Source organism: Propithecus coquereli, unplaced genomic scaffold (assembly GCF_000956105.1).
Source record: "Propithecus coquereli isolate 6110/MARCELLA unplaced genomic scaffold, Pcoq_1.0 Scaffold42, whole genome shotgun sequence".
NCBI lineage: Eukaryota > Metazoa > Chordata > Mammalia > Primates > Indriidae > Propithecus > Propithecus coquereli.
Window position 1 is genome coordinate 4,756,014 of NW_012149952.1, and position 17,617 is coordinate 4,773,630.

Here is a 17,617-nt window from a genome sequence, read left to right on the forward strand (position 1 = left end):
ATTTCACACCTTTCCCTAAATATGCTACTCTCCCATCCTCTGAGACTTAAAACTGCTCAGCATCCTTGTAAAGACAATCGAGGAAGCTGAGATAGGAGAGGGAGAGTGCCTTGTCCAGGGCTACACAGCCAGTCAATGATGGATGTCAGAAACAGGAGCCCCGTTGAGAACTACCTAGGATTCATGTTTAAAACATACCCAGCCCACTCCCAGAACTACTAGAACACAAACTCTGCGAATGCAGGGGGAAATCTGCAGGCCTAACAGGCTCAAAGATCCGAAAACAAAACGAAATTAAAGCGCCTTTCCCTCATGCCTCCTTCTTAGGCTGCCGAATAGGCAAGTCTAAGATTCAAAGTTGCCGAAACGGGGATGGAGGCCAAGCAGTGATGTCTTTAATGCCACTTTCTGCTGTCTTCTGTCCCGAATTCCCCTTGGCTTTCAGATGCCAGGTCTCTTCTTCTCAGCACCAAGCGCCCTCCCCCTGACCCTCCAAGCTTCCCTATTGCCTAAGGAAGTCAACATCCTCTCTCTTCACTCCCCAAGCTCCTGTGCCTCCCCAATCCACACTCAGCGGGCAAAAACAAGCCCCGACCTTTCCCTAAACTCTCCTCTGCTCGGCCCCACCTTTTGGCTCCATTTTTGCTGTCTAGCCCACCCTTGCCTCGGCTCCGCTCCTTTGTCGCACATACACAAGGCCACACTTCTCCCTATCCATCCTTCGCGAGGCCTTACCTAGACCTGGACCTTACCACTGACCTCTCCCTCACCCCACTTTCGTCCAGCTGGGCCCACCCCTTACAGGTGACGCTGCCCACTATTAACCTTCTCCTTAGCCCCACCCCGGTTAGCGGCCCCGCCCACCAACAAACTTTCCCTGGCCCCTCCCCCTTCCAAGTGGCCCCCGCCCCTTCAGGCCTGTCCTCAGACCCTGTCGCGTCCGTCTCCTTCCCTCGTCTACCCTCTACTTGGCCCCTCCTCCGGCAGACGCCGCTCTGCCCTCTGGCCGGCAGCCCTCAGCCCGCGCTCTCCCCTTCCTACCGCGCACTGGGCCTCTTCATCGTCCCCACACCGCTGCTCTGCAGCCACTCCGACAGGCGAAGCATGGGCCCCAAGCATTCGGCACGCTCGTCGCCCTCAGTCCCCCAACCCTGTGGGGAAGGCCCAACTTACCTCGCGCGGATCCCGCGCGCCACTGGCCCGGCAACACCCTCAGCTCCGCTCAGCGCGCCGCTGCAGTCCCAAATTCGCGCCACGGTATTCGCGCGCAGACTTCGGCGGGCGGGGGCGGGGCCGAGCCGAGGGGCGAAGCCCGATTGCGGCGGCACCGCCGTCGCTGCGCGGGGGACGCTGGGAATTGTAGTCTCCCGAATGGGAAGCGGCCTGGAAAGAGGGCGAAGCACGGTAAGCCCTCCCGCAGAGCACGCTGGGAAACGGCCCAAGCCTTTCCTTGCTCTGGACGAGCGGGAGCGGGTGTGGCTGCGGGTCGGACGAGTGAGTGGCGGGCAAAGAGGAAGACTCGGTGGAACCCGCGCGCGAGGCACGGCGGGAAGAGAGGCGGGAAGCCGCGCGGGGCATCCCGGGAGCAAGGGCCGGGCTGGGCCTAGGCGCGGAGCATTGTGGGAAGTGGACGCCGCTCCGGGGCGGGTAGGTGAGTGGGGAGGGGCGGGAAGGGTGCACATTTGGGGGAGGGGAGAGGCACAGCTAGGTGGGACGGCGGGGCTGGGAGGGGCCGCGGCGGGCGGGGCTGGGAGGGATTGAGAGGCGGGAGCGGGCCGGAAGGGGTTGCTGGAGGAGAGAGGCGCAGCTGGACATGGGGGAGCATTTGGGGTGAAGAAGCCCGTCTGTGGATGAGGGGCTATGTCTATAAAGAAGACGCTTGTTGAGAAGGATGGTGGCTGTAGCTGGGATAAGGGGGCCACAGCCGGACTGGGAGACGCATGTGAGGAGGAAGGGGACCACAGATGAATATTGGTGACATTTCTGGGGAGAACTGGCCACAAGTGGGCACACACCTGTAGGCAAAGAGTCCATAACTGGATGTGGAGGGCACATCTGGAGATGAGAACATCTGTGAGATGGAGGAGCCACAGCTGGACGTGGTGATCCATAGGGTTCACATCTGGGGGAGGGCAACAGCGGCACGTCTGAGACTCATCTGGGGAGTAGGGAACCACAGTTGCATGAAGAATATAACCGGATGAGGAGTTTGTGCCTGAATGTGGGAGCACATCTGGAGCTGGAACATTTTTAGAGGGGGCACAGCTGGATGTGGGTTACAGCTAAGTGTAGACACTTGCAAAGGGGAGTTCCGGATGAATGGGGGTACTAGAGGTTACTGCCAATGGTGAGACACATCTGGAAGGGGAAGAGGTTTTAGCTGAGCTTAAGAGTCATATTTTGGGAAAAGGGACCCCAACTGTACCTAAGGGTCACATCTGCAGAGGAGGGGACCAGAGTTGGAGCTAGGGATCAGGTGGACAGGCTCCAACTGAAGAGGCAAAAGGTGGTGAGGGGAGACCAAAGATAGGGTAGAGATTTATATCTGGAGAAAAATGGGCATCCATCTCCAGACCCTACTTGGACAGAGGCATCAGCACCAACGGGGCAGGCTGAGAATGGAGAAAATGAGATATCCCAGGTGGGGATGGATCTTATATGTAGCTGTTTTCCCCGCTTGCACTCAGGCCCCCACGATGGAGCGGCGGGAGCTTCCAGCCTGCACAGCAGCGGGGCAGGAGGAGCAGGAGCTGCGGGAGCGGGCCTTCTTCTCGTGGGCAGAGTTCAGCCGCTTCTTCGATGCGTGGTGCCAGCAGCGGCTGGCGCTGTTCTTCGTCAAGAGCTCCATGCACCTGGCACGCTGCCGCTGGGCCAGCGCACCCCCACTCTACACGCTCATCGACGTGCTCAAGTACAGCTACGTGCGGCTCGTGTGCAAGGATGTGCGCGCGCCCAGTCGGCCCACTGTGGGGTGCGTGAGCCTGTGCTGCTGTCCGGCTGGGGGGCGGGGAAGTGGATGGAGGTGGGGGGGACAGCCAGAAAGCCCCACACTGGGAGATGTGGAGGGAGAGAGGCCTATTGAGACAGCTAAATACCTTGTGCACATACAAAGAGAACAGAGACTGGGAGACTGAACTGCAGGGAAAGCCACGAGACAAAGGTCCATCTATTCAGTAAATACAGGGTGGGTCGGGTCCCATGCTGGGGGCTGGGGATTTTTTTGGGGGGAGGGAGGGAGAGACAAAAATCCCTGTCCTCATGGAACTTTCAGACTGGACAGGAAGACTGATGTTAAAAGAACAAGTTCATGGGTAGTTGCCTGCAACTATGTAATGCTACAAGGAGGGACAGGCAAGAAATCGAGGAGAGCCAGCAATCACACCCAGGTGGCTGGGGGTATTTTAATTAACCCCAATTTTAAACTGGGATGGTTACCCATACGATATTCTAGCTTCCCTTCAAACACAGGAAAAGGTGAGCCCACATTTCCGTGTGGCAGAAGGCAACCCCTGTTAGATGGCCCCTGTTAGATGCTCAGGTTTGCCCCAAACCCTGTCGCTCTCTGCTGCCTCATGCTTAGCACTGTTACTTCCTTATTTTGCCTGACTGGCCTCTGTAGGTGTGAGTTTGAGACCTTTGGCTGGGGAGCCATAGACAAGGTCAGAGTGCCTAAGAACATAGGTTCTCTGCCTTCAGGCTGCCTGAGATGGGCTCCACTTCCTGGGTGGGTGTCTTTGGGCAATGAACTTCACATCTCCAAGCCTCAGTTTTCTCATCTCTGAAATGGGGTTACTTTGGTATCTGCCTCATGGGGCTGTTGTGAAGATGCAGTGAGATCATGCATAAGAAAGGCACTTATGCCAGTGCCTGGAACACAGGGCAGCTGGTTAAGTGACAGCTATTACAGGATTTGAGAGCAGACTGTGGGGCCATTGCTCTGCTGATGAATAACTAGTGCTATTGAGCAAGTGACTACACCTTTCTGGGCCTCAGTTTCCTCACTGGGAAAATGGGGCACGTAATAGTATCTATCTCATAGATTTTATGAATATTAAGTGAGCTAATACATATAAATCATTCAGAAGAGCATCCAGCAAAGAGTGAGTGCACTCTAACAGCTATTCTCACCAATAGTTAGTTAAACGTTTATTGTGGAATTACTGTTTTCTTGAGTTTACTCACTACTTATTCTGGAAACAGAGATTGGGAGATCTGAAAGCAGCATAGTGTCAAACACACAAGTGACAGAGAAATCTGGAATATTAGAGCTCACGAGAAGCGCAGGCCTAATCTGGAATCTCTCTTTGTTAACAGAACCCAATCCAGTGTAACAAATAGCTTTTGAGCATCTACTGTGTGCATGTTCTTTGCTGGGCATTTGGAACCCAGTAGTGGTCTGGGCCCTGGAGCAGCTCAGAACTTAATGGAGGAGACACAATTCAAAAAGAAAAAAAAAAAAGTGCAAATAGTGGCCCACAGTAGTGAGAGCAAAACTGATGGGGGGAGACTGGAAGAGGACAAAAAGGGAATGGTCATCTCCAACTGAAGGCTTATGGTGTGCTTCTGGAAGGCTTCCTGGAAGAGGTAACCAGTAAGCAGAACCTTGATGGATTTTGTTTATATGTTTATGTATGTACAGTATTTAACTTAACAAACACCTGGTGTTTACTATGTGCAGTTACTGTCCCAAGTGTTCTATAAATATCAGAGAGAGCCAGGAGGCAGGAGAGACAGGGCTGTGGAGGGGTCTAGGGCAGTGCCCTGAGTTCGGTTCTGGTGACTGGGTCGATGATGGAGTGGTCTCTGGATGGGGAGTGCAAAAGGGGGGTGGTTGATTAGCTGTTCTGGAACCATGATGTGGGCCCATCGTTTCTGGGCTTCCGCACCTCACCCCCAGCTGCTCAAGGCAGGGTCTCTCCAGTGTCTCAGCCCAGGGACAGCCCATGGGCTGAGACCTGAGGCTGGAGAAGTTAGTGGGTGAGAAAAGGCAAGAGAAGAGGCTGGAATGGTGTCAAGGTCTGGACCTGGCAGGGCTGAGTCCAGAGGCTGAGACTTTATGCTGGGGTGCTGGGGAGCTCCAGGGGACTGTGAGCAAGGTCGGCTCTGGGTGGGAGATGGTCTGCAGGGAGAGATGTGGGAGATGATCTCTCAGCACTTCCCTCTCTAGAACAGAACTGCTCAACCTTTCCCAACACACACCAGCCTTTCAAAGCACGGAGATCTTGAAAACCTGAAAGATCAAAAATAAATTTGTGTGAGTGGAATGCAAAATAAAGGAAAGCAATAATACTTGTAGAAGAACAGAAAATGGTTTGAAAGTAGCAGCTATCACTTCTTGATTGTTTACTATGCACCAGCCCCTTTTCTAACCACTTTGTGTAGTTTAATACTCTTATTTAGTCCTCTTGACAAGCCTGTGAGGCCAGTCTTATTATTAGCCCTATTTCCCAGATGAGAAAACTGAGGCACAGAATGGTTAAAGAACTATACCAAGATAACACAGCTACTAAGAGGGAAAACCAGGATTTAGACCCCCCACAGTCTGACTCCAAAGCCCATTCTTTTAATTATTACTCCGTCACCTCTCTTTTTCTTTTTCTCTTTCTATCTATCTCTCTCCTCTCCTCTCCCCTTCACCTTTATTTCAGTTATGGGTTATCGAAATGAGAGTTGAATATGCTACCAGCTAAAGATTTCTGGGGTTCTAGGCATCATCCTGTTTGTCCCTTCATCCAGGGGGTATGTTTTGAGCCCTACTATGTGCCAGCTGGCTGTGTTTTAAATGCTGGGGCTTCTGCGGGAAGCATACATTACAGATGAGCATAAAATCAGATTATCACATTAGTATGTGATGGATGGAATCTTCCCTGGCCTGAGGATGGTCAGGGAAGGCTTCCTGGAGGAGGTGATACTGGCTATGAAGCCTGAAGGATAAGGAGGAGTTGACTAGGTGAAAAGAAGGGAGAAGAATGTTTCATGAAGGAAGAAAGAAATAGTAGGTTAGTGGTAGTGGAAATGGAACAAAGGGGGTAGTTTGGAGAGGTTTGGAAGGCATAGTGGGCAGGACTTGGTGATGGATGGTTTTGAAGGAATGGGGGTCATATGCCAGAGAAGGTGTGCCAAGGTGTCTAGGTCACAATGTGATTCAGTCCTTCAGTCATCAGACATTTACTGAGCACCTCCAGGGGCCAGGCCATTCTGTCTCCCGAGCACTACTCTAGGTACCGGGGAGATGGAGATAAACAAAAACAGACAAAAATTCCTGTCCATGTGGAGTTTACATATAGAGAGAGGTGGCATCATTCCTCTGGATAGGTGGTGAGCAATTGCAAAAATGGTGTGTTGAGGCATCAGTAGATGGTTATGTGAGATGCTGGGATCCACAGAGGGGGTGTGCTATTCTCTGGCAAGATGGGTGTCTTCATAGAAGAGGTGGCCTCCCCTGAGTGACGGCCTGTTCTAGAGCCTGAAACACTAGGCTGAAAGGGGCCAGACCAGAGAGTTTCACAAAAGCGCGTGAGTTATTCTAGAAAAATGCACTGGATTGGAATCCCGTGAAATTGTCATATTGGGTAGATTACAAATGGCTGCATGTTGGCAATTCATTTGGCTTCCACCTCATACCACCATGGTGGCTGTACTTTTGTATTTTATTTATAATGATTTGTATACTTAAGAATTTTCTAAATTTGCTTTAGTTTTGTTACTTTAAATAAGGCAAAAAGCCTCAAACTTTATTTAGATTTTTAAAATCTAGCAGGTACCTCAGTTTTTCTTTACCTCATGCATATAGGAGAAAAGGGATGTGTCAAGGATCCCCTTCTGGTTTAACAAGAAAATTCGTAAGTATTTATACTGATAGTTCTCAGGGAGAATCATCCATGGCAGGGGCCACGCTACTGGCATTTACTACCTAGAAGCCAGGGCTTCTTAACTACATACTAGGCCCTGGGCACTCTGTGTTATGAGGGTCAGCTAACTTGGAAGCCCTTGGGCCAATGCTAACCTGCAGTCCATTTTTATAAATAAAGTTTTATCGGAACACAGCCATGCCTGTTCATTTACATATTGTCTATGACTGTGTTTAAGGTATAGCAACAGAATATATTTACTATCTGGCCCTTTGCAGAAAAAAGTTTGACTATCCCTGCTCTATAAACTCCCTACCAAAAAAAAAAAAAATGGTGCCATCACCACTCCCCATGAGAAACACTGACCACCCCTCCTTCAGAAAGCAGATTCCAATTTAAATATTATTATCAGGGAAATACACTCTGATTTTTTTCCTATTCTATTTCATTTTTTACAATCCTGGTTGTACTTCCCTAAATTGATTTCATGTAATGAGCTATGCCCTGCAGTTTGAGAACTGCTTTCCTAGAGAAACTCTTGCTCACACACCTAAAGAGATGTATAAGAGAGAGTGTTGAAGCATTGTTTGTAAGATAAGAGGACTGAAACACCATAATAGTTGGCAAAGTCATGGAGTGGAATACACAGGCAGCAAATAAAAGGAATGAAACTGAAAAGTCTTGAAAATCTGATGAGTGAAAAAGCAAGCTGCAAAAGAGTATATTGAATGCGATGCTTGCCCTAGTCTCCTATTGCTGTTGTAACAAATTACCACAAACATAGTGGCTCAAAATAATACCAATTTATTGTCTTACAGTTCTGGAAGTCAGAAGGCCAACATGGGTTTCACTGGGCTAAAATCAAGGTATTGGCAAGGCTCCTTTCCTTCTTGAGGTTCTAGGGAGAATCTGCTTCCTTACTCTTTACAGATTCTAGAGTCCACCCATGTTCTTTGGCCTGAGGCCTCTTCTATTTTCAAAGCCATCAGGGTAGCATCTTTCACTGTATCTCTAACTTTGATCTTGCTTCTCTCTTTCCCTTATAAGGACCCTTGTGATTATACTGGGCCCACTTGCATTATCCAGAATCTCCTGGCCTGAAGATCCTTAATTTAATCACACCTTAAAAGTCCTTTTTGCCACGTAAGGCAACATACGCATGGTTCCAGTAACCAGGATGCGGACATTTTGGGAAGCCATTATTCCTACCATAATGCTCTAAAACAAGGTTTTCTAAGTTATTTTTAAAAGCGTAACACACATCCAGAAAAGTGCAAACATCGTATGTGTGCAACTGGATGAATTTTCGTGAAGTAGAATGCACATGTCACCAGCACCCAGAATGAGAAACAAAATGTGTCCAGTTCCAAGAAGGCTCCTAGTTCCCCCTCATACAGTTAACCCTTTACAAGTAGGTAATCACTATCTAATCTCTTAAAAGCAGAGGTTAACTTTGCCTGTTGTTGAACTTTATATAAGCAGGAATCATATCATGGGTTCTCTTTGCGTCTGGCTTCTTTGACATGGTAGCTTTGTGAGATTCATCCATGTTGTTGGAGACTGTAATAGTTTGTTCATTCTTACTGTTGATTAGTATTTTATTTTAGGAATATATCACAACTTATTGCTCTGTTGTTGGATATTTGAGTTTCAAGTATTTGGCTGATATGAACAGTGCTGCTATGAATATCCTAGTACACATCTGTATGTGCCATATGCAGGCATTTATCTTGAGTAGAATCACTGGGCCACAGGAGAGGAATAGGATCAGCTTTGGTAGATACTGCCATACAGTTTTCCAGAGTGGTGGTGCCATTTTACCCTCCCATCAATGATGTGTGAGTTCCAGTTGCTCCACATCCTCATCAACACTTTATGTTATCAATCTCTTTTTTTTGGCTATTCTAGCGGTGTGTGGTGGTCCTTCCTTAGGGTTTTAATTTGTTGTTTCCTTGATAACTAATGAGTTTGAGCGCCTCTTTGCATATACAAAGTTTTAAAACATAGAAACATGCCTTCCATTGTTTATGGGTGCATAAACAAATATTGTGGGGATGCTAAATGCACAGTTTTGGTAATCGCTAAAGAAGGAGTGGAATTTGTTAGGTCAGGGTTCACAGAGGGCCTCAACTTGCACTGTTATTGCTAAACCAGAAGCAGATACAGGACTATCTGAGACGTTTCATTTCTGAAATTTTTTTGAGGTAAATATAATAAAACGTTCATTTACTTTTGGTAGAGCTGAGGATGGTGGGTATAGAATTTTAGCAAACACATAGTGCTTACCATGTTCCTGACACTGTTTTTAAGTGCTTTATGTATATCAACTCTTTTCATTCTCACAACAATCCTGTGAGGAAGGTTTGATGGTTGCTACCTCACTTTTAACCTATGGGGAAACTGAGGTATGGAGACTTGAGGTGACTTGCCCAAGGTCACACAGCTGATATATTCTTAAGGCCCTCTCCTTTATGCTTGAAAAAAAAATTCTTAATTAAAAAAAAAAAAGAGAGAGAGGAAAGGAGGAAGAGGGCAGCAGAGGGAAGTGACGGCGTCGGTGGTCGTTCCTCCCGCAGGCCCCCCCAGCCCGGCTGCCCGGCCTTTATCATCGTCAAGCTGAGCCCACTGCGGGACCGCCTGGTGGTGACAGAGTGCCAGCTGACCCACTCGCACCCGGCCTGCCCGCTGGAGTTCGCTTACTACTTCCGCCCGGGCCACCTGCTGGCCAACGCCTGCCTGCCGGTGCGCACCACCAACAAGATCTCCAAGCAGTTCGTGGCCCCGGCCGACGTGCGACGCCTGCTCTCCTACTGCAAGGGCCGCGACCACGGAGTCCTGGACGCCCTGCACGTGCTGGAGGGGCTCTTCCGCACCGACCCCGAGGCCAAGGTGGGGTCTCAGGAGAGGCAGGACGGGGGGCAGGGGAGAGCAACGCCCAAGACTGGCGGGTCATTCATTCATTCATCCACCCACTCATCCTTCACTCCTTTCCTTCATCCATTCATTCGTTCGATAAGTACTTACTGAGCCATTGGGGATGCAGCAGAGAACAAGACACATGCTGTCCCTGCCCGCAGAGAACTCGCCTTCTAGTGCAGCGCTGCCCAGTAGAACTTTCTTCCATGATGGAAATGTTCTGTGATTCTGCGCTGCCCAGTTTGGTGGCCCCCAGCCACATGTGGCTATTGAGCACTGAAATATGGCCAGCATGACTGAGGAACTGATTGTATTGTATTTTAATTAATTGAAATTTAAATAGTCACTATGGCTATTGGCTACCTTACAGAGGTAGCTGCTAGAACTACTTTGCAGTTCTAGTCGTGGAAGCCGACAGTGGACAAACACATCCAAATGTCACTAGGTTTGGGTGCTAGGGAGAAGATGAACCAAAGCGATGGAAGGTGCCATTTACATTTTTTAATCGAACTACACAAATAGAAAATGCACAAATGATAAGCATATAGTTGATGAATGTTCACAAGGTCAAAACTCTGGTCACCCGTGAACCCACCACCCAGATCAAGAATGAGAAGGAAGTGCTATGTCATATAATATGACGGAGTGATGAGTATTACCAAGGAGAATAAGGCGAGGGCTTGGGGAGGGACAGTTGTAAGGGTGCTATTTCACTTTGAGTGGTCAGGGAAGTCCTCTTTAAAGAAATGATGATGAGGCAGAGGCTATGGAATGGAAGGAAGGGATCCCCATTCTGTCATTAGAGGGAAAAGAGTTCCAAGCAGGGGAAACAGCCAGTGCAAAGGCCCAGAGCCTAGAGCAAGCTTGGTGGGTTGGAGGAACAAGGAGGATGCTGCTCCCCCATGAGGAATCTTTCTGTGGCTTTGATCCAACTTCAGGTTGGGACTTGAAGTTGAAAAGAAAAAAAGAAAAGAAAGACAAGAAAGGGGGACGAACTGGTTTCTCCAGTTGGCTGTGCCTTTGTCTCATGGGGTCCCAACTCAGGGTAAAGCTGAGATATGAACCCATTCTCCAGATTCAGGTCTGGAGCACTCTCCCTGTCTCTATGTCATGTCTAGTAACCAGCTCCCATTCAAGCCACCAACCCAAGCCAAGGCCTCTGTCCACACATAATATTGATGATAATTTTAGCTAATGTTTATCAAGCGCTTACTATGTGCCAGGTACTACCCTAAGTGCTTTACATATCGTAATTAATTTAACTCTCACCAGAGCCCTGTGAGGAAAGAGTCCACTGTTCTCATTCCCATTTTTCAAATAAGGAAACTGAAGCACAGAGAAGTCAAGCAACTGGCCTGAGGTCACACAGCTACTTAATGAGCTGGGCTTTGGACACACAGTGTCTTGAGCCAGGACCATGGTCTTCACTGCTGTGCTATTCCCCAGTTTGGAAATGAAGCTCGGCTCCCTCTCCACCAGTTCCAGCCTTCAGAAGGTTGAGGCCCCATGTGAGTCAGCTTGCTGCTCTGTAAAATGGGGATGTACACATGCATTCCCTACTCCACTGGTCTTCGGTGAGCTAGTAGCTGTTACCCACCGTCCATCATGAAGTAAATAAGTCTCAGCTGTTCTTCCCCAGAAACACCCTGTATAGGGTCCAATAGAACTTTCTGTAATCATGGAGATGTTCCAGATCTGTGCCATCCTGTAGAGTAACCACTGGCCTCAGGTGGCTACTGAGCACTTGAAATATGGCTAATGTGACAAGAAACTGCACTTTTTTATAAATTTTATTAATTTAAATTTAAACAGTTACAGGTAGCTGTTGGCTACCATATTGGACACAGCAGGTCTAGACTGAACATCTGAGATAAATTATAAAGTAATTGTGAGTGTAATAATTAATGATGGTTGAAAAAATTTATAGCAGTGTCTAATTCAGTGGTAAGCTTACTAGGCTTTTTTGGGTAAAATGTATTGAATTCCAATACTATTTAAAGTGGTGAATGTGTGATTTCAGGCTTAGGAAAGCAATTTCCTTGTTCTCTTTGGACTCTACTAGACCCTTTTTAAAATAGATTATTTTTTTTAAACTGAATACTATGCAGTGCTTTTTAAATGGTCTTATAGGATGAGGTTGGATTATGGCAGAATGATTTGTGGAGAGATCGGTAGTTAAACTCGATCAAATCCTGGTACGGCAGCTGTGGTCAGCACTTGCAGGAACGGGCTGAGGGAGGCCTAGCAGCTGGCCCCGTACAGGGGTACGGGGGTCCTGGATCATAGCTGCTAATCTCCCCTCCCCATCAAGCGGCTATTTTGCAATCCTGAGGAAGCCAGAGTGGCAGAGACCACAGTGGGCGAGAGAAACAGAAGATGAGGTCAAAGGGCCTGAATGCCCAGAGCCCATAGCTGTGGTGTGGACTGCTGATTTTATTTAGAGCGTGATGGGAAATCCTGGGAGGGGTTTTCCAGTAGAGGAGGGGGCGATCTGATCAGAGTTTTGAAAATGCCCCGCTAGCAGCCATATGGAGACAGACAAGGGAGCAAGGGGAGACACAAGAAGCCTATTGAGGAGGCAACTACAATAATCCAGGTGAGAGATGCTGGTGCCTCGAGCCAGGGTGGTGGCCACAGGGGTGGGGAGAAGTGGTCAGATTCTGGACTCATTCTGAGGGACGTTGCTAGGACTTGGGCTTGGATTGCACATGGAGGGTGGGGAAAGAGAAACTGAGCATCAACCCTGAGTGCTGGGGCCTGAACTGTGATGTGTGGATGGTGAAGCCATTGGCCAAGGAGGGGCAGGTGGGGGGGGGCGTGTGAGAATCAAATGTGAGTTTGGGCTGCTAGTCTCAAGGGGCATATGAGCCACCCAAGGGCCAGATTACTGCAGTGGCAGTTGATTAGGTGGGTCTGGAGCCTGAGGTACAGACCTGGGAGTTACCAGCTTGGAGATGATGAGGGCCATGCGACTGGATGAGATCACCTTGGGAGAGCACGGACATAGGGAAGAGAGGAGAGGAGCGGCCAAGGATTGGGCTCTGTGGCGTGGTAATAGTTAGAAGTGGAGCAGCTGAGTAGAGGCCAGGAAAGGAGATGCTTGGGAGGAAGGAGGAAAAGCAGGAGTTTTCAGAGTGACAGAGGCCAAGAGCGACCCATGTTCCAGGAAGGGGGCAGGATCACTGTGCTGAATCCTGCTGAGAGATCAAGTAAAACAGTAATAATAGCTGGGATTTGAAATATGCCAGGCATTGTTGCAAGAGTTGGCCATGAATGATCTCATTTTAGCCTCATCATGACCCCGTTAAACGGACATCCCCATTTTACCAGACAAGGAAGCTGAGACTCGCCTAGAGGAAGTCACTTGCCCAAAGTCCCACAGCTAATAAGAGGCAAATCCAGGAGTCTGTTCCATGAACCTCCACTGCAGAAATGTGGCCGCTGGATATCCCTGCACACCCTCGCGTTAGTTCACTCCCTCATTCAGGATGCATTGAGCTGTTGTTCTGCGCCAGATACCCTCCAAAGCATAAGGGATACAAAAGGGAACATCCTCGTCCTTGTGGGGCTTACGTCTTAGGGAGAGCAAACAGACATTCAGCAAATTAAGATATGATGTGCGAGAGGGTGGTAAGTGCCGGGGCCAAAAAGGGCCAGAGAGAGATGGGGTGTTGGCTTAGCTGGGATGATCAGCGGAGACCTTTATGAGGAAGGGGAGTCTGAGCAGAGATGATAATTATAGTAATAATGACCACTTTAAGAGCACTTGCTATTTGTTGAATGAGTAATAATAGTAACATTATGTGTGCCAGCCATTGTTATAAATGCTTTAATGCATTTCATCCTTCCAGTCACAGAGGTACTCTTATTATCAAAACGGAGGTTAGGGAAGTTGCCAGAAGCCACACTGCCAAGAAGTAGGGGCTCTAAGATCTCAGCCCAGGCAGTCTGGCCCCAGAGACAACCACTGTCCTGCCTCTTGGTACATGAAGGAATGAACATTCAATTCCTAGAAGGGGGAATCAGGGAATATGGAGGTTAAAGGGGATACTGAGGCACAGAGAGGTTGAATCACAGGTTAGGAAGTGGTACAGTTGGGATTCCAACCTAGACGATCTGCCTCCATAGTCTGTGCTCCTTACCACTAGACCAGTGGTTCTCAAATTGGAGTGTGCACGGGGAGCCCCTGCAGGGCTTGTCAAAACAGATCCCTGGGCCCCGCCTCGAATTTCAGACTCAGTAAGTCTGGGGTGACCCAGAGAATGCGCATTTCTGTCCACGTCCAAGCAGCTGATGCTGAGGCTGTTGCTGGTGGTCCAGGGCCTACGTTTCGAGAACCACTGCCCTAGACTTCCTCTCAGCACATGAAGGAATGAAGGCCCAGTTCCTAGCGGGAAAATGGAGGCTCAGAGAGGCTTAAAGTATCGTGTGCAAAAACATCACATGGTTATTAGATGGTGGTGTTTGGATCTCAAACACCTGTTTTTAACCATTCCCCTGCACTGCCTCCTGCCAGTCAGAAGAATAAATGCACAAGTACGTATAAATGAACGGATTCCCACTTCCCTAGAGGGGGAAACAGAGGTCAGGGAAGCTGGGCGGGGCCAACCTGGCGTCCTCTGACCTTCCCCCCTCCCCCTCCCACAGGTGAAGCTGGTGTTCGTGGAAGACCAGGCGGTGGTGGAGACCGTGTTCTTCCTGACGTCGCGCACCAGAGCGCTGCTGAGGCGCTTCCCGCGCATGCTCCTGGTGGACCGGCTGCCGGGGCTGCAGGGCGCGCTGGACCTGCTGGCGGTGCTGTGCGTGGACGGCGCGGGCCGCGCACGCCAGGCCGCCTGCTGCGTGGCGCGCCCAGGCACGCCGAGCTTGCTGCGCTTCGCGCTCGCCTCGCTGCTGCAGAGCGCGCCCGACGTCAAGGGCCGCGTGCGCTGCCTCACGGCCGGGCCTGAGGTGGCGGCGCAGCTGCCCGCCATGCGCCAGCTGCTGCCGTGCGCGCGCGTGCAGATCTGCCGAGCGCAGGGCCTCGAGACGCTCTTCAGCAAGGCGCAGGAGCTGGGCGGCGCGGGCCGCGAGGACCCGGGTCTGTGGCCGCGCCTGTGTCGCCTGGCCGGCGCGTCGTCGCCTTCCGCCTACGACGAGGCGCTGGCTGAGCTGCACGCCCATGGCCCAGCCGCCTTCGTCGACTACTTTGAGCGCAACTGGGAGCCCCGCCGCGACATGTGGGTGCGCTTCCGCGCCTTCGAGGCAGCCCGAGACCTGGACGCCAGCGCCCTGGTGCGCAGCCACCGCCGGCGACTTCTGCGCCGCCTCAGCCCCTCGCGCAGCGTGGCTCAATGCCTTCGCGACCTGGTGGCCATGCAGTGGGCTGACGCGGCCGGGGAGGCGGCACCCGAGGGCCCAGATGGAGGCGGGGCGTGGCTGGAGGGCGAGCTGGGAAGGGGGGGCCAGGTGGAAAACCAGAGGGTGAGGGGCCTGGACACCGGAGACTGGGGGGGAGCGCCGAAAGAAGGAAGTATTTGGAGAGGGGCACAGATAGAGAAAGAGTGGGCACGAGAACTGGAGACGAGAGACAGAGACGAGACTAAGTTAGAAAATGAGAAGGCCAGGGGGTTGCAGATCCGAGATTGGAGAGGGGCCCCGTTGGAGAACCAGAAGGTGAGGGGGCTGGAAGGGAGTGTCTGGAGAGGGTCCCAGTTGGAGAAAGGGCACTTGAGAGGGCCAGAGATCAGAGACTGGAGGGGGCCCCAGTTAGAGGATGAGAAAGATTGGGGACTGGAAGGTTATGTCTGGAGGGGGGCACAGTTGGAGGAGCAGGGGCTACGAGGACTGGAAGGATATACCTGGAGGGTGGCTCCGTTGGAGGATCGAAGGAGGAGGGTGTTGGAGACGGCAGATGGGAGGGGGCCCCAGTCTGAGTGTGAGAGGGCCAGGAGTATTGAAGGAAGCCCCTGGAGAGGGGCCCAGCTGCGTGATGAAAGGGGAAGCGGACTGAGAACCAGAGAGTGGAAGGGGCCCCAGTTGGAAGCCGAGAAAGGGAAGGGGCTGGATTTCAGAAACTGGAGGGGGATCCATTTGGAGAAGCCCCTGGAATTGGTCTCTGAGAACGGAGACCAAAGGGACCCCCAGTGGGGAGATGAGAAGAGGAGAGGGCCAGAGATCGCAGAGGACAGGGGAGTGATGTTGGGGGTCAAAAGAAGAAGGGGGCTGGAGGACATAGTTCTGGTCCAGCTGGGGGACACAAGGGTTGCAGACATGGAGAATGGAGATGGAGGAGGAGCCCGGTCTGTGGGCCCGAAGAGCAGAGCAGGACACGGGATAGAGTGGGGAGACACAGGAGGGAGGTGTCCAGAGCTGGAGAACGGAGTCGTGTGTGGCACCCGGGTGGGGACTGTATTTGAAGTCCATCCAGAATGGGCAGAAATGAGGAGCGAGTCCCTGGCTGCGGAGGAGAACCTGCAGGAAGGAGGTGAAGGAGAAGGTCCAAGGGAAGCAAAGAGGCTTTGTCGCCCCTCAGGAGAGGAGGAGGTAGATTGGGAGCCCCTGGCCAAATTCCGAGCAGCCTGTGGGCCAGAGCTGGCAGACCTGGTGGCCGAGGAGCTAGCCTTTGCCAGGCAGCATGGGACTCGGGGTTTCCACTGGACCGGAGCTGGCTTTGCCCTTAAGGACGGCACCTCGGACTTCTTCCTGGATGGGGCCCTGACACGCTGCAGCTGCTCGATCCACGCTGCCCGTCGTCTGCCCTGCCGACACCTCTTTGCAGCGCGCCTCCTCACTGGGGCAGCCTTATTCCACATGGACCTGCTCAGGGATTGCTGGGGCAGAGCCCCAGAGCCCTGACCCTTAGGGCCCCTGCCCACCACCCTCCACTGTGAGGGCGGGAGGGCATTCTTCTATCCCAAAGATAATAGGGCTGAGGCCCAGGAGACCACCCCAGTCCCTCTGGCCACCTCTTGGGTCATCCGGGGATCTCATTTTGGTAGTTTGCTTTTTTGTTTCCAGGGGGAGGCGGCCGTTGTTCTTTGGGTGCTTGGGGCCCCGGCCGGTGAGGTTTTTCTTGGCTGTTTTGGTTTTGGGGGTTTCCTTGGGGGGGGGAATTTTTTGTTGGGGGTTTTGGCCGGGTTCGGGCCGGGGGGGAGGGAGGGACTGGGGCGGGGTTGGGGGGAGGTTGAGGCCCCCGGGTTTTGGCGGCGTTTGGCAGGGTTGGCTTGTTCGTTTTGGGGGTGGCGGGGGGAGGGGGGGACCGGGGGGAGTGTGGTGTGGGAGGAGAGAGGTGGGGGAGGGGCGGGGGGAGGAGATATAGGGGGGTGGAGAGGTGTGGGGGGGAGGGGACGAGAGGAGGGGGATGTGGGAAAGCGGGGGGTGGGGGGGGAGAGAGGTGGGATGGGGAGGGGAGAAGGGGACAGGATGGAGGAGAGGGAAGGAGAAAGGAGATGAGATCAAGGGAAGGAATGGGCGATGGGGAGGGAAGGAATGAGAAGGGAGTGATTCGGGTGTTTCTCCAAGACCTGCAGACTTGGAGCCCCGTTGCCTTCTGGGTGGCTATTCCTTCCTGGAAGGCAGAGTGCGAGGGGGCACTGGGAGTCTAGCGGCACGGCTGGACACTCCAGCTGGGGAGGGGAACTTTTTGGACTATTGTGCTTCAAGATTGGAATAAAATGGTGTTATTTTGGTTTCTGTGCTGAGTTCTTGGCTTCTGGCAGAGGATGGGAGGCTCAGATCCAGAGGAAAGTTGAAACAGTCGAGCATTGCTTCATTGTATCAGGAAGGCCTACTGGGGACAGATGGATGTAGAAGCCACAGCGAATTCATCTCCTCAGCAGTTCTGGCCTCATCTCCCCTCACCTGGGCCA

General features: G+C 51.6%; 2 protein-coding genes across 3 annotated transcripts in view; one reads left to right on the forward strand and one right to left on the reverse strand.

Annotated features, from left to right (window-relative positions):
* The window catches only part of LIG1 (ligase I, DNA, ATP-dependent), a 40,255-nt gene extending 38,995 nt beyond the window's left edge, over window positions 1-1,260 (reverse strand). For both annotated transcript variants that reach the window (XM_012653461.1, XM_012653460.1), the window contains exon 1: window positions 1,174-1,260. The gene's annotated coding sequence lies outside the window, so the exon portion shown is untranslated. The remainder of the gene's footprint in view (window positions 1-1,173) is intronic.
* A 368-nt stretch (window positions 1,261-1,628) lies between these two features.
* On the forward strand, window positions 1,629-16,693 carry LOC105817692 (chromosome unknown open reading frame, human C19orf68). The gene is made up of 4 exons (XM_012653462.1): window positions 1,629-1,651; window positions 2,688-2,971; window positions 9,428-9,740; window positions 14,415-16,693. Exons 2-4 carry the CDS (start codon window positions 2,697-2,699, stop codon window positions 16,602-16,604), a joined length of 2,778 nt encoding a protein of 925 aa, XP_012508916.1. The 5' UTR covers window positions 1,629-1,651; window positions 2,688-2,696; the 3' UTR covers window positions 16,605-16,693.
* Window positions 16,694-17,617: the final 924 nt, after the last annotated feature.

What these genes read in the sequence shown, in the direction of transcription:
- LOC105817692 (XM_012653462.1), top strand. Translation starts at nt 2,697, where the DNA reads ATGGAGCGGCGGGAGCTTCCAGCCTGCACAGCAGCGGGGCAGGAGGAG. An exon ending in CCCAGTCGGCCCACTGTGGG is followed by an intron (nt 2,972 to 9,427) that starts GTGCGTGAGCCT and finishes TTCCTCCCGCAG; the next exon opens with GCCCCCCCAGCCCGGCTGCC. An exon ending in GCACCGACCCCGAGGCCAAG is followed by an intron (nt 9,741 to 14,414) that starts GTGGGGTCTCAG and finishes CCCCTCCCACAG; the next exon opens with GTGAAGCTGGTGTTCGTGGA.